The sequence below is a fragment of the Perca fluviatilis genome, chromosome 14 (assembly GCF_010015445.1).
Source record: "Perca fluviatilis chromosome 14, GENO_Pfluv_1.0, whole genome shotgun sequence".
Classification (NCBI taxonomy): domain Eukaryota; kingdom Metazoa; phylum Chordata; class Actinopteri; order Perciformes; family Percidae; genus Perca; species Perca fluviatilis.
Window position 1 is genome coordinate 16,588,213 of NC_053125.1, and position 14,545 is coordinate 16,602,757.

Genomic DNA, 14,545 nt, shown 5'->3' on the forward strand with positions numbered 1-14,545 from the left:
TTCCCTTTAGCACAGCTCCATCTAGTGGATGCATAATGATAGGGTACTGTTGCATAATTTGCTGTTATATTTGACATGGTATTATGCAATGGGGCAGTGTGCAATATAGAAGTTATTCACCACAGTATGAGTTAACGGGAAATGTGCAATCATTATCTAAACATTTGTGTAATTCAAGGGGGAGGCTGTGTTGTTGGGGGGGGGGGTTGTTTGTTCGTGTGTTATTCGTTGTTTATTGAAGCATGAGGAAATGTGTGACTATGTTGTAAGTTGGTTAACTGTATGTTTATTGTGTGTTATGCGTGATGTGTCGCCAATTTGTTCTCTCGAGTGCCCAAGACAAATTTCTCCTATGGGAGACAATAAAGGCTTATCTTATCTTATCTTATCTTATCTTAACGCAACCCCAGTCAAACGTTTGACTGCAGTATCTTCTATTCTATGCGCCTTATAATCCGGTGCGCCCTATATATGAAAAAAGTTCTAAAATAGGCCATTCATTGAAGGTGCGCCTTATAATCCGGTGCGCCTTATAGTGCGGAAAATACGGTATTCCTCAAAATGTCAAACTATTTCTTTAAAGTATTTTTCAGAATACATAGTTTCTTGTAAATGCTCTATGAATATTATGCTATGTAAATAGGTGCCGAGGGAGATCTTGGTGGCAGTAATGACTTCATGTCCCTGTCTGAATCAGTGTTATTAAGTTAATTAAGTTAAAGGGAAACACATTATAAAAAAATTAACAAATTCTCAAATCTCCCAGGAACTGACCTTTTTAATAGTCATGTTCCTTCTTCCTCTTCCTTTCTTCATCCCTCTGTCAGACAAAACGGAGTAAGAGTTGTATTGTCTTTCAGCCAGAAGCTTTGTCTGTGTTGGACGCCTTCCGCTCCTTACCTCCTGCCGGCTTGATGGCAGTCTATTAGGCAGCTCAGGTCAAACTGAGAGTCCGTCTCTAGGGTCAGATGTTGTCCGTCGTTTGATGAATGTGGATGAGTGAGATTGGACAACCTGAGCTTTGCATGGTTATGAACCTTTGACTCATTGTCTGGTATAGTGTGAATATTTGGTGGAACTGACATGTCTTTGAGATTATTGAGACTTAAATGCAAGTTATTGACATCTGTTGAGCGAGGAATAGGATTATCAATATTTGTCATACTCATCATTTGATATACAGTCATTTATTGCTTAGTGCTCAGTAAGAAATAATTGTAATGCTCACTTGTTCAAGCCGGCACTGATGGATAGAGTGTTTCTTGACTGGAGGGGAAGAGGGCTGTGTTGTATAGGTGATCTTTACACAGATAATTAATTTGCTTCATTTCTTCAGCTCCAAACTAAGTATCGCCTTCCCCGACAACATTTTTATCGCTACCTTCAAGTCAGGCATTTTGTATAGGAGTGTATCCCAGAATTCACAACCAAACCAAAAAGTCACACTTCTTATAGTTTACTCCTCTATAAGCCTGACTCAAAGCATTTGATCTCCCGTTTTGTCACTGCTTTTACAACACCAGTGGAAGCCCGTTATCTCAAGGAGGCCTGGACAGCAGAATTGGGTGCTCCGGTGTCAGATGAACTGTGGGAGGAAGGTTTGTCCGCTATACAGAGCAGTTCCATTAGCTCTAGATACAGATCAATTCAATTTAAAGTCTTACACAGACTGCATTACTCCAAAACCAAACTTAACAAGATTTTTGAATCGGTTTTCTCTCTGTGTGACAGATGTGGTATCTCAGAGGGATCACTGTCACACTTATTCTGGCACTGTCCAGTATTAAGTAATCTCTGGAGTGACATATAACAATGTCAGATAAATATCCAGCCGTATAGACCTTTTTAACAGCAGACATGTTGACATGTCATAGTAGGAAAAGCACAGGTGTATTCAAAACCATTAATGATGGCTGCATTCCACTTAGGAGAGGCCCTGGTATTGTGCATGCTGACTCACTGAAATAGCTTACTGGGACACTTGATGGAACTGAGCCATCAAGGTTATCAATTTCAGCTGTGCTTTTCCTACTATGACAAGTCAAAATGTCTGCTGTGAAAAAGGTCCATTGTAATCTGGCTATTTTTGATTGCATTGACAGTACAGAGGCCCTTCCTTCCCATCAGAAGCAAAGTAATAGAGCAGGCATGGTTGCAACTGAAACATTTATATTACTTAATTGGAAGTCTCCAGTGTCCCCATGTTTTAGGAGGTGGCTCAATGAAATCTTTTCATGGCTAGGATGGGACAGATTAGTTTTGGCAGGGGGAAATTCAAAGGCTCGCTTCTTGAAGTTGTGGAAACCATTTTTGGTGTTGCATGATTGGCCCTTGATGCCTGATTTGTGTGTTTGCTGCTGTGCTAGGCCCTTGATCTGAGCAGGTTTTAAACTCTGTTGTTCTGGCTGCTCTCCACCTGTGTGTTTTTCTATTTTATTTTTTATTTTGTCGGTCGGTTGTCTGTCGGTTTCTGTTCTTTTTTGGTTGGTTGTGAATAAAGGTGAATAAAGGTTGAAAATAAAGATTGAGTAGATCCTAATGCATCGCTGACTTAGGAAAAAATGCCTCATCAGTCAGGTGAAAAAATGTTCTTGACTCTAGTGTCTATACTTATACTTGAGCTGATAAACACAAACTATTGTCTTTAACAGCTTTTTTTTCACTGACCCAAGCTGCCAAAAAATCAATCAGTTACAACTTTAAGATAATAATGTACTGCAGTGGATGTATTTGAGCTTTAAGCTTGGTTTGCATCTAAAATCCTTCGACTCATTGACACATTGTACATTTGTATAAAATGCACCTTGTGCTTGGTGGCATTAGTCCTTTATTGTCAGCTAAAAAAACATTTGCATTGGATCTCCTTTTCCTACAATTTTGCATCACCTCCGGTTTATTAAAAAAGCAATATAGCCAACAGCTTTCCCTTTTAAACTTTTTTTCCATCTATTTTCACCACACCGAGCACCAGCGGTTCTTCCTCCTCACCCTGTCGATTCAGTGCATCATCATATCGATATCTGCCAGCCTTTTCTGGCAGTTTATGAGACGCAGGTCCTCAGCAGCGTCATTTATCACGCTGTCTGTTAGCTGATCGTCATACGTCACACTCAGCTGTCCTGACAAGCGCTTGGAGGGGAGAATGCTGTCTGATTTGGAGGTGGCCTCTGACTGCCTGGGATCAGTGGGGAGCCTCTCGCTGAGGTGGCTGCTGCCGTCAGAAGAAAGGGTTGGGAGGAGAGATGGAGAGGTGAAAAGAAAAGGAGGAGAAAACTTTCCCTCATCACCTCATGCATCTTTAAACAGGCCCACTCGCCTTGTGGCGGAGAGTCATCAATCTTTGGGGAAAGGCATGAGAAAGAGGGAGACATGAGGAGACAGAGGGAAAGAGGAGGAGTAGGTTAGTGAAGTGGAGGTATGGAGCTGCTGGGCTGATGCAGTAGGGGTGAGAGGGGGAGAAAATAGTAGAGTGATGGTCAGAGGTGTGTGCGAGAGTGTAAAGGCATCCAGGAGGGACATTAAAAGAAGGGGATAGGGGAAACAAGGGATTGAGGCGATTAAATGAGGGAATAACAGAGATGGATAGAGCGAGAGAGGCAGACACGCAATCTCGGTGTGAAGAAGCAACAGAGAGGTAAAGACAGAGACGGCAGGGAGAGATGAAAAGGGCAGAGTGAAGATGGAGAGAGGGAAAAGGAGGAGGGAGAAGTGAGTGAATAATTGAAGGCCACCGGAGAGAGTGTGCACACAGCTGTCGGCTGATTCTCCACTTGGTCCGCAGGTGGCCTCTTCCCTCAGGTACTGTCAGCTTGAGAGAGGAGAGATGGAAGGAGGAAGGAAGGCAGGCAGGAGGAGAGAAGGAGAGCAAGAAAAGAGGGGGAGGAAGTGGTGTGGAGAACAGTGGCAGCAATGGGAGAGAAGAAAGCGAGAGGAAAGGAGAGTTTGCCAGGAAGAGACAGGGCGGAGAGTGATGGAAAATGGTCAGGACAAGAAGGGGAGTGTTGGAGGGGGGGATGCAGACAAATGCGCTACAAGAGAGAAGATGGGATTTATGGTGTAAAGAAATGTTAATGATTTGTATTCTGATGCTTTGGCAATTGCTTTTCAACAAAGCCTGCCTAACACATGTTAGTTTTGTTTGAGATGACAGGAAAGAAGGTAAAAGAGAGATGTAGAGATAACAACAAAAGGGTTGGGAACAGGCCAGAGAGAGACTGATGGCAGAAATATAAACTCAGGAGGACATAGAGTGGGAGTAAAGTATTACCTGTAGTAAATATTTCAAGTTGTATCATTTCATATTTCACTGCCCAGTGGCGGGTTTTAAAATTTAACAAGTTAACAAACACATGTAACATGCTTCTTAGCTATAGTTGAGCATATATTGCCAAGCAATGAGACGGTTGAGGCGAGGTCCACTATGCCAAGTTTGCAAAGTTCTGACATTAGTGACATAAGCAGCACAAATACTTTTTAATTAGATTGTAATAGATCAGGACTAATAATGCCTCAAAATACGTAACATGCACATTTTTGATAAGGTTCCCATACATTTGATTATTAAAGAATTCTGAACTGTGTAATAAGACAGTGAATCTGAATGACCTCAAATGTGCATTACTGTATCTTTGGGATTTCTATACTGCAATGTCTTGCTACTTACTTTAAATATATCTCTGGTAAACCAACATTGGCTGATAATATTGTCCGTGTCGATGTATTGGCCAGGATCAATTAAGACTCATCCAGTTCTATAAAATGTAGTAATATATGGCAAACTTACTGTAGATCATACATTGAAGAGTAATGTAAACGTTTAATTCTGTGTTGTGCATGTATGTTGGGGTGAGAGGACTGAAATGACAGATAACAAAGCAAATCTTAATCCCTCTGCAAAGGCTTTTTTTTTGTATTCCTCTTGATGGAGACTGTGTGGGAGGCTTCTAAGATCTCTGTTGAGCACTAAATGGCCCTGGCTCTCATCTCATCCACTTTCAATGAGGATTATCTGCCTCTCTCCTGGTCTCTCTCCATGTAAAGTGGTGGAATAGTCTTTCAAATACATGGCTTTACATATATATCCCTTAACAAGAGATGAAGCTAGATGTGGCTGTTGGGTTGCCGTGCACTCTTTATATGTGCATGCAGAGGTGAGGGCATGTTTTCACACTGAGTGAAAATAATTTTTGGAAGCACGCTGGAGGTTCACGTCCGAGACTGTGTGCACAAACAAACAACAACATACACTCAATCATATGCAAGACACATTCAGACGCACAAGTCAGATGCACACGTGCTAAAACGCAGGCGTACAGGCATGCCACGACTCGGTTTCTCTCAATACTCCCACCTCCATCCTCGCTCCAGCCTTCCCTCCCGCGCTCAGATTGACAGTTTTGGCGAAGAGGAGAGCGGCGGGAGAAAGGAAGGACCTGAATAAATGAACAGGCAAATAAGTTAGCGCAGGACAGGTAATGGAACTCAGAAAGCAAGGGTGGGAACGGAACAGTAAAGCCTAGTGATGTAAAGAGCAGTCAATAATTAAGTAGGCCATTCATTTTTGATACAAGCTCTTTGTAAATTCATAAGAATCTGGGTGTAGCCAGGCCAGAGCTGAGTTCGGGACCAGGCAGTATTTGTGTGTGTGTGTGTGTGTGTGTGGGAAACTCGTACCGAGTCTGCTCCACTCGGGTAATTGGCATGTTGAAACTCCTGCGTCCTGCGTCAATACCGTGGGACCCTACGCTACCTGATTACACTAAATATGATTGGAACTCTGGATCTTCCTTACCTGGCCAAGTGGACCCATCAAGACCTAAAAAGGTCAGGGTTGCCATGAAGATCCATTACTGTCTCGAACAAACTTGCAGTTTCCCACTTGCCCCAAACACATCATGAAGCCAAATGTGTGCCTCTAAATACTGTTGGTTCAATAATTTCTTTTCCTTGCTATATTTTAACGGTTGCCGGAGATGCTTTGAGAGAAAATTGGTAACCGCCACCACAGGCATCTGCCACTGATATTTTGAGACTTAATTATACTCCTAAACCAAACAAATAATCATAGCAAATGTTTATACTTACCCTTTTGTCTAGGAATGAAGGCCATCACTGTGTTTTGGTCTTTAGTTTTTGTGCATGTGCAGTTTTTTTTTTTTTTTTCTCTTCTTCAAGGATGTGAAGCTGACTTCCAACTTGGTGCGTACACAATTTACTCAATCAGAATCATGCTGTTGTGGCAGCTATGAGTAATGCTGACTTAAAAGGATACAAGGAATGGAGCATTGCATGAAGCAGGGGAAGGATGTCATGTTTACTCCCAGTTATTTAGGCAGTCCACGACATACACCGGTGATCAGTTATCATTGCAAGTGTGCAAAATATGACTTATATTAACTGCTATGGGCTATAAACTAAATATATGTACATAGGCCTGTCACGATAACAAATTTTGCTGGACGATAAATTGTCCCAGAAATTATTGCGATAAACGATAATATTGTCGTTGAGAGACCAATTTGCATCTAATGATAATGGCATAATAATGCAGGTACACTTTTTCAAAGATCAATACACTTTTATTTCTAAAGAATATTTAACACTGGAACTGGAAGACATTTTAAATATCCACAATATGTCTTTGATCTCCTTTAGTATGTCGTCTTTCACGCTGGTGTGCAGTTGTGGAATTGCCGTTTGTGACACGTATGTTCTCCCAGGCAATTCATAGCCTACTGGCTGTCAAAAGTTTGCTGCATTCCTCGAGTGTTTGTGCGATAGACTACAGACTCTGTACTACATTTTACAATTATTTAACACTAAATATTAAATTTAAATAATATATAATTAATACATTTAATCTATCTATATGGCTATCTGCCACACGGCGAGTAAATGTTTGTACCAAAATAGTTCTGTTTTTCAGTCTTCATTTTGGCCAAGGTGCGGCTTCTGCTCCTCTGCAGGTCGGAGCTTCGTGGGGGCGGGCCGACACACACACACACACACACACACACACACACACACACACACACACACACACACGCGTGTACAAACCGCGTGTATGTCCGAGCCTGTCTCCACCGCCTCCACCTACAGGTTGTCGGCTGTGTGGTTTGAAATGAAAGGGAGAAAACGGGAGCCGAGTAACACGGTTGATATCCTCCATACATTTTAGTTTTTTGACGGCGCCTTAACGCAAGTGCTGCGGGAAACCCTGCCCCAAATCTCAACTAGCGTTTTCTGTCTCTGTGTCTCTCCGCCCGGAGTCCCGCCCCACAAAGACCATCGCGACCGACAAGAGGGTTTCTCCTCCGCTACGCTTAAGGAACCGAGAGTGGTCCTCCAGTCTCTTTGGTAGAGAGAGACGAGAAAAACAAACAAGCATGCAAATGGAAATTATCGCGGCCGGAAAAATTATCAAGCTCATTTTTTTTTTTATCGTGCGATTAATTGATTTATTGACTATCGTGACAGGCCTATATGTACATTCATCTTCTATGTCTTATCTGTAAATTCTAGCTAATGAGATGTCCAATGAATCTCTTTTTCACCAGTCCGTTACATGTTAGCTCTGAGGTGCTTTGAGAAAAACACTGAGTCCCTACCAGCTACAAGGCTTTTTGTTGTTGCTGTGGTAAGAAAGGGAAAGCACATATTTTTCCAATGTGGAGAGCCATAAAGTATGACAAAAACAATTATTCTCTCTATTCTTAAATTGACATGCTTCAAAAGTAGGGCTGGGCGATATGGAGAAAATCAGATATCACGATATTCTTGACCAAATACCTCAATATCAATATTGCGGCAATATTCTAGGGTTGACAATTGGTGCTTTAAGAAAATATCTTCACACTTAGATTTTAGATAAATAATCATCAGTAATGTGGACGTAATGTCTAAGTGGGGAAAAGGCAAATAATAGAACAGTCTGGTAAGTTCAGAAAAGTACATCACTTTACTGTAATGCAGCCTTTAAAACCAGGAAAAGACAACACCTATGTCATTTCACGATATTACGATATCTAAATTCTAAGCTAGCCTCATATCACGATATCGATATAATATGACATAATATGTGACATGATTTGTGTGTCTGTGGGTTTTCCTCTTTTGACAAACAACTAGCCCATAACAAGCATAGTAATGGATGATGCAATGAAACCGAGAGGTGAACCAAGTAAAAGCTTCTTTCCTGTACCTTGAGCATTTTGATAAAATGCAAGAGAACCAAATACAGACATCAAGTTGTCTGTTTGGAGAACTATTGTGAGATCCTCCATCCTGTTGTTTGCTCAAATTCATGGGTATCCAAAAATACATTTCCTGTGTGATGCCTCTGTGTGACCACACAAGTGCTCACTGTTATTCTGAGAGTATCAATTTGTCACTTTGTGTATTTTAGAAAAGTGTCTGTCATTCTGTCAAGTGTCTTTTTTTTTTTTTTATTTTTTTTTTTAATGATGACTTGAGAGCCGCACACAGGTTTGATGTGTGAAGTGCATTTAGTTTTTAAAAAAGTTTAGAAAAAAGGGTGCCTTGTTGCCTTTTCTCAAATTTGCAGGTCCATCCCAACTGCTTAGTTTTTATATCAGTTTATAGATTAGATAGATAAGTTTTTATTCCCTTCTTCTTTCTTGTATTGAACAGGTGTGTGTGTGTGTGTGTGTGTGTGTGTGTGTGTGTGTGTGTGTGTGTGTGTGTGTGTGTGTGTGTGTGTGTGTGTGTGTGTGTGTGTGTGTGTGTGTGTGTGTGTGTGTGTGTTCACAATCCTTTGTTATTTCTTGTGTTTTCACTTTCCTGGCTTTGATAGCACAATGTCTTGGGCGGTAGGGGAATGGGCTTTATAGCGCTGGTTTTCATGTCTTCTTTTATGTCTGTTTGAAAAGTTGCAGGGGAAGATATCTGAGAGGCCCTTTGAGTCTACATCATTTGAATGTAAACCCTGGATGGAACACGGTGCATTGTGCTATACTTGAGCAAATTAGCTGTTGGGTAATCTAGGATGATTCACAATAAAATGAGATTTAGTGTTGTGCTAAATGAAAAATAGTTTTTGAAGCCACTAAACATGTGAAGTGCCAGTTATAGAACCTTCCCCCAAACAGGGATTCTCCAATTATATCTTAGCAACTTTAACTAGGCACAGCAGGCCTGTCAAGCATTGGATTTCTGCCTATGAATTGGGCTTGGATGGTGGGGTCTTTGTTTAGCCTTTCCAAAAACAAAGAGCAATGTCAGGAATGGATTAAACAGTGTTAGTCCGCTCTGATGTAAGCTGCAAATATTGCTTGCTACCGACGGTAGGAACCTAGCCTTACTTCCAAGGCCAAGAGTAAGCCAATAATTAACCTACCCAAATTAGATTATGGGGTTACTTCACAGCTAGTCACATCTGGGGTAACGTTAGCAGCTCTGTCCCACACTTTCTTGGGTTTGAGGTTTACACTCGAGCAACTGCAGCCAGTTCGTTAGCCTTGATAATGTTACGTTTTCCCTCACACGCTTAGTTTTCCAAAAAGCCTTTTCTCTTGTAATGTTAACAGTAAAAACATGAAATTGAATTTGTAGGCTAAGCAGCCAAACAGGGTTATGTGAGAATGAAATAACAGGATCTTTGATATAAACAGCCCTGCTGTGTAAGTCTGTCCTGAATTCAAGGATCCGTTGTTTAAAAAACTACAAATGATTTCCAGTGGTAAATCTGCCACCGTTATCATTGTAAACTGCACATGTGCTGTTTGACTTTGCTCCATTGTTTTCCATGTTGAGACAAATGAGTGGATTTACAGAACTGTGGTAGCGTATCATGAGAAGCTACATTTTTTTATTATATATTTTAATTTGGTGGTGTGTTTGACTCAAGTTACCTCGGCCACATCTTGCTTAAGGCTTGCAAATCTCAGAGTAGCAGCTCTCTATATCTCTAGTGCTAGACTTTGCACTTTTCAGCTTTGCAGGATATTCTTTTTCCAGGGGCTAAGTTAATTTTCACCAATCGTAGCTCATCCTGTCTTTCAATTACTTTTCTTTTAGACTGGGATTTTCTGTATCAGTATGCAATGGAGGTTTAGCAGCCAACAAGCCAGTGTACGTAACTCACTGAAGGGATGTAAAAATGATGAATTAACACTATAATTCAAAGACTTTAAGATACCCTGATCTCTCATTGTCTAGTTCACTTTCTGGCCTTTCTTGATTTCTTCACTCTTTTTTTTTTTTTTTTTTTTTTTTTTTTTATCACACTCACACTTGTATCCACATGCACATCTCTTTTTCTCCGTGTCTGTCTCTCACTCACGCATGTGTCCACAGGGGAGCGCCAGGAGTGGATGGAAACTCTTCAGACGGCCACGCGCCCCCCTGCCTGCGGCTCCCAGAAGCACTCCGACAGCCTCTCCCACCCCTCCTCCGCAAACAAGCGAGGCTTGCTGGAGCTCCGCGGTTACAAAGGCAGAGTGCTGGTGTCCCTGGCGGGGAGTAAAGTCAGGATCTGCAAAACAGAACAGGTACTTCCAACACCGCCGGGACTTCCTCTCACAGGATGACAGCTTCCTTTTTGAACAAAGGAAGATAATAATCACAGCCTATTTGAAGCAGATGAGGCAGAGATGGAGATGTTCATGAAAGATATGGATATGTTCATGAATGTGTAATCCAAAAAGTAAATATATATGTGTGAAAATGCTTTAGGGTTCAGGGTCCTGAGATATAGTGTGCTCTATTTTTGGTGGGTACAAGCACATGCTAGCGCATAGCAATGACTAGTTGTAGTCCACTTATTATTGAACTCACGCAAGTACAACTATGACCAGCAATCTTGAGAGATGTGGGGAAAGGATTAATGTATAGTCAATATATATAGTTAGTGGAAACACAACTTTATTAGCAGATGGAATTCGGACTGTCTTCAGTAACAAACAAATCGGCTCCATTCCATCACCGGATTTGGACTTGGGAGCCAGGGGCAGAAATTTGCTGTTGGACCCCAGTGGCCACCTCAGACAAATTTATGTGTGCACCATGTGAATTCTGACTCGAGGCTTCTCTCTTAGACAAGGAATAATTTAGTACCCATCTTTAGGCCCTTATCTTTTCGGTTGATATTGTGCTTTAGTGGTGGATATTCCCAATCACATTTAGTAGTGCATTACAGGATATACTGTGCTCTGAAGAGACACTTCCAAGCATTTTAGTTGCCAAAATGTCACACAGTTGGGGTGCCTGGGCCAATGTGCTGAGGCTCTGTCCTCGACGCGGCAGCCGCTGGTTCGGTTCCCACCTGCGGCCCTTTGCTGCATGTCGTTCCTTTTCTCTCTCCCCTTTCATGTCTAAAGCTGTCCTGTCGGAAATAAAGGCCTAAAAATGGCCCAAAAAAGAATCTTAAAATGTCACACAGTAAACATCAAATGCCAAAGTGACCCCAGGTGATCCTCGGGTGTGCAAAGTGCCCTTTTGGTCCGCTTACTCATTTCTGCTCTGGTGTGACCTATAACGCAAACATGAACCCAAACAGTAATTTGTGAGCGGTGGTAGTGCCCCATTTTAATTTTCCCTAAGAGACTGTGCATGCCACTGCTGGCTAATGCCACGCAAATCTCTGAACAAATCCATCTCCATCAGAGGATCAACTCCTGTGGTTTAGGTAACAACACTGTCTTTCTTCTGGAACCACCTTTCGGCCATGATTTGTTTTTCTTTTGAATGGTCAAAATCTAAACAGCAAAGGTCGAGATATTATAACTTTTAGTTACTACTAGTATGAGTCAATCTCCAAAAGCCTTGAATCATATTCATGACTAAAATCTGTGGAGTTCCCCTTTGAATTGCTGCTAATGCAGCCTACCGTGCTTAATTATCGGGCTTTGTATTAGTTTCAGAGATAATTTTGGAGTCTGTTGTTGACACATGACCAAAGGGCCCAAAAAGTCAACGGAGTCCTTCAGGTAGCCGACCTAGTTAGTATTATTGCTTACTTAGAATATGTTCTGACTAATTTTTTTTTTGATAATTTACATCTCCTCTTAACTGCAGAATAAAGAAGAGATACGTTTTCACTTACTCATAGTTTCTCTTGAGTCTTTCTTACTTGATGTGAGTCCAATTAGGCCCTGATAGTCCCTGCTCATGTACAGAGACTCTGTTCTCTGCCTACTCCTGTCCCGGCAGCAACATATCCGATCTGAGATCGAAAGATTTCTCATACGCAGTAATACTATTTCTTAAAGTGCATCACACATATTTGTATGCATAATTAATAATGCTACACACATTCAACTCATCTCCATTCATCCTTGGCTCTCATTTCATTTCGCTCTATCTTTTAGTTTTGTTGTTTGCCTTTCATTATTTTCTTCATTAGCGTGAACAAACATCTTTGTTAGAATTCTCTTTTGGGTATCACTCAATGTCAGCACATTTCCACTTCCTTGATCTGAGACAGCAGGAGAAACGGAGGGAAAGAAAGAATCAGAGGGAGGACAAATTCATTGTATTATTTCAGCTTACGAGCTAAATCCCCGGCATAAATGCAGCGGCAGTGCACTTTTTGCAGAGAGAGAAAGGGAGGCGGCAAATGTAAGACAAGAATAAGAGACAGAAACAAAATGAAGTAGAAAGATGAAGTGAGAAGGGTGGGGGTGCAGAGGTCACGTGAGTGAGAAACGAGCATTGGTGGTTTGTAAGAAAAAGGAGAGAGTGATGGAAAGTAAGAGTGGGGAGGGAGGTAGACCGTTGCCCCGTTCAAGTTCAGTGGAGTGGAGTATTTAATCTAACATGATGAACGAGCTTTTGGAAACATCATCCTCCCTGCTCCTCCTTTACCATCCCTACCCCATTTCTCATGGGCTGTAAGCCTTGTGATGAAGCTGTGTTTAAGGTCATTTAAACACCGAGGTAAAGAAAGTCAGACGGTACACAAAGTGTGAGACACACACACACACACACACACACACACACACACACACACACACACACACACACACACACACACGTTTACTCTGAGAATGATCTCCCTGCCATGGGCTGCATACTGTAGGCTGATTGGTCCACCCAGAGCAACTTGTTTCATGTCATACTTCACAAGTGTTTTCTTGTGTGTGTTCACTCCAGCAGTTGAATGGTTGATATAATCGTTGGATGATCATATTTCCTTCTGTCATCTTGTATGCAATTTAGCTTCCTGCTAGCTTGGTTGAACCCTGTTACTTGGTTAAAACAAAAAAAATTCTTGCAAGATATCTTTTTCTCTCCCTTTCATTCCTACTTAGCAAAAGTTACACGTACAGTTGAGCCTTCTCTGGTGGGAAAGGTATTCTGAGTATACAATAACAGCGAGACTGAGGATTTAATTAATCTCTACTTTAATTAAATGTCTTTCTCATTTGCTCTTCTCAAGATCTTCTTCGTAACAATTAACATCATCCCAAGACTGCAAAGGCCGTTTTGTAGAATTTGTGACACAAGAGTAGTCTTGTTTCATTAAGGCTTTCCTCATGTAATGAGTTCTGTTTCTTTTTGCATAACTGATGCAACTAAAAGATAATCAGCATATTTGAAATACTCTTTGTTATACAACTGAATGCGGTAAGTGCAATTTGTTGTTGTCTTTCTGTTCACCTGTGAATGAAAGTGCAATATTCTAGTTGTCAACTTTGTCTGTTAGCCGCTTGGTGCTAGGCACGTAGTGAACAGGTTTTTCGTAGCATTTTTGTTACAACAAAGTGCCTGCTGCTGGAAACCATGCTGATTGGAGTGGTATGAGTAAACCGGAAAGTTAAAGGCCTTAAAAAAACAAAGCGGACGTGAAAGACGTGGAAAATGTTTCTATGAGCTAAGGGTAACTGCAGGCTTGGGTCTGTAGCTCTGAGGCTTTTGGCACAACAGCGCTTGAAGCTATCAGCAGTTACTACACCACTGTAGTTGCAGTGTAAAACATCTCCTAACTTTATTAAATCATTTTCAGAGATATTTTCAGAATATCTGTTTTAGTTTTTACCTTAAATATTGGACTGGAAAAGTTTACTTTTTGTTCCGGTTTACTAAAAGTGCATTCATAACTTGCCTCTTTCTATTTCTTTCTTTTTTTCTCAATATATTCAACCAAATTATTTGTCTTCTTCCACTACTCTCTTTTATTATTTATCATCAACCATAGCTATTCACTTTCCTTGACCTCTGTCTCACTGTCTGATGTTAAAAAAAAATCAAACTATATTGAGTGTGTTCTCTTCAAACGCACATACCCCTCTGCGAGACGGTCTTAGCCTGCATGCTTTTACAGCATCGTAAGCGGTTGAGTGGCCATGGAATTGGAGATAGAAGTCGAGGCCGCCTTTACTTGTCTGTCTTCTCTTAGAGCAGCAGTGGAGTGACTGACTTATGCACAATAAGAGGTTGAAAAGCTTTGAAAGAAATTATAATTGGATGCATGACTGGAATATTCAGAGTGGGCCTTTGCTCAGCAATTACCAGGTTAAGGTTATTTATTTTAGGTGCCGGAATTTGGTATGTGTTGATTTGTTTTCTTCTTGAGATGATGAATTCT

At 41.2% G+C, this 14,545-nt stretch overlaps 1 protein-coding gene across 1 annotated transcript in view; it reads left to right on the top strand.

The window, feature by feature from the left end:
• Positions 1 to 14,545, top strand: part of zmp:0000000660 (arf-GAP with Rho-GAP domain, ANK repeat and PH domain-containing protein 2) — a 132,556-nt gene that overhangs the window by 23,459 nt on the left and 94,552 nt on the right. The window contains exon 9 of the mRNA XM_039821848.1: positions 10,315 to 10,508. Within this exon, the coding sequence (XP_039677782.1) occupies positions 10,315 to 10,508 (194 nt within the window). The remainder of the gene's footprint in view (positions 1 to 10,314; positions 10,509 to 14,545) is intronic.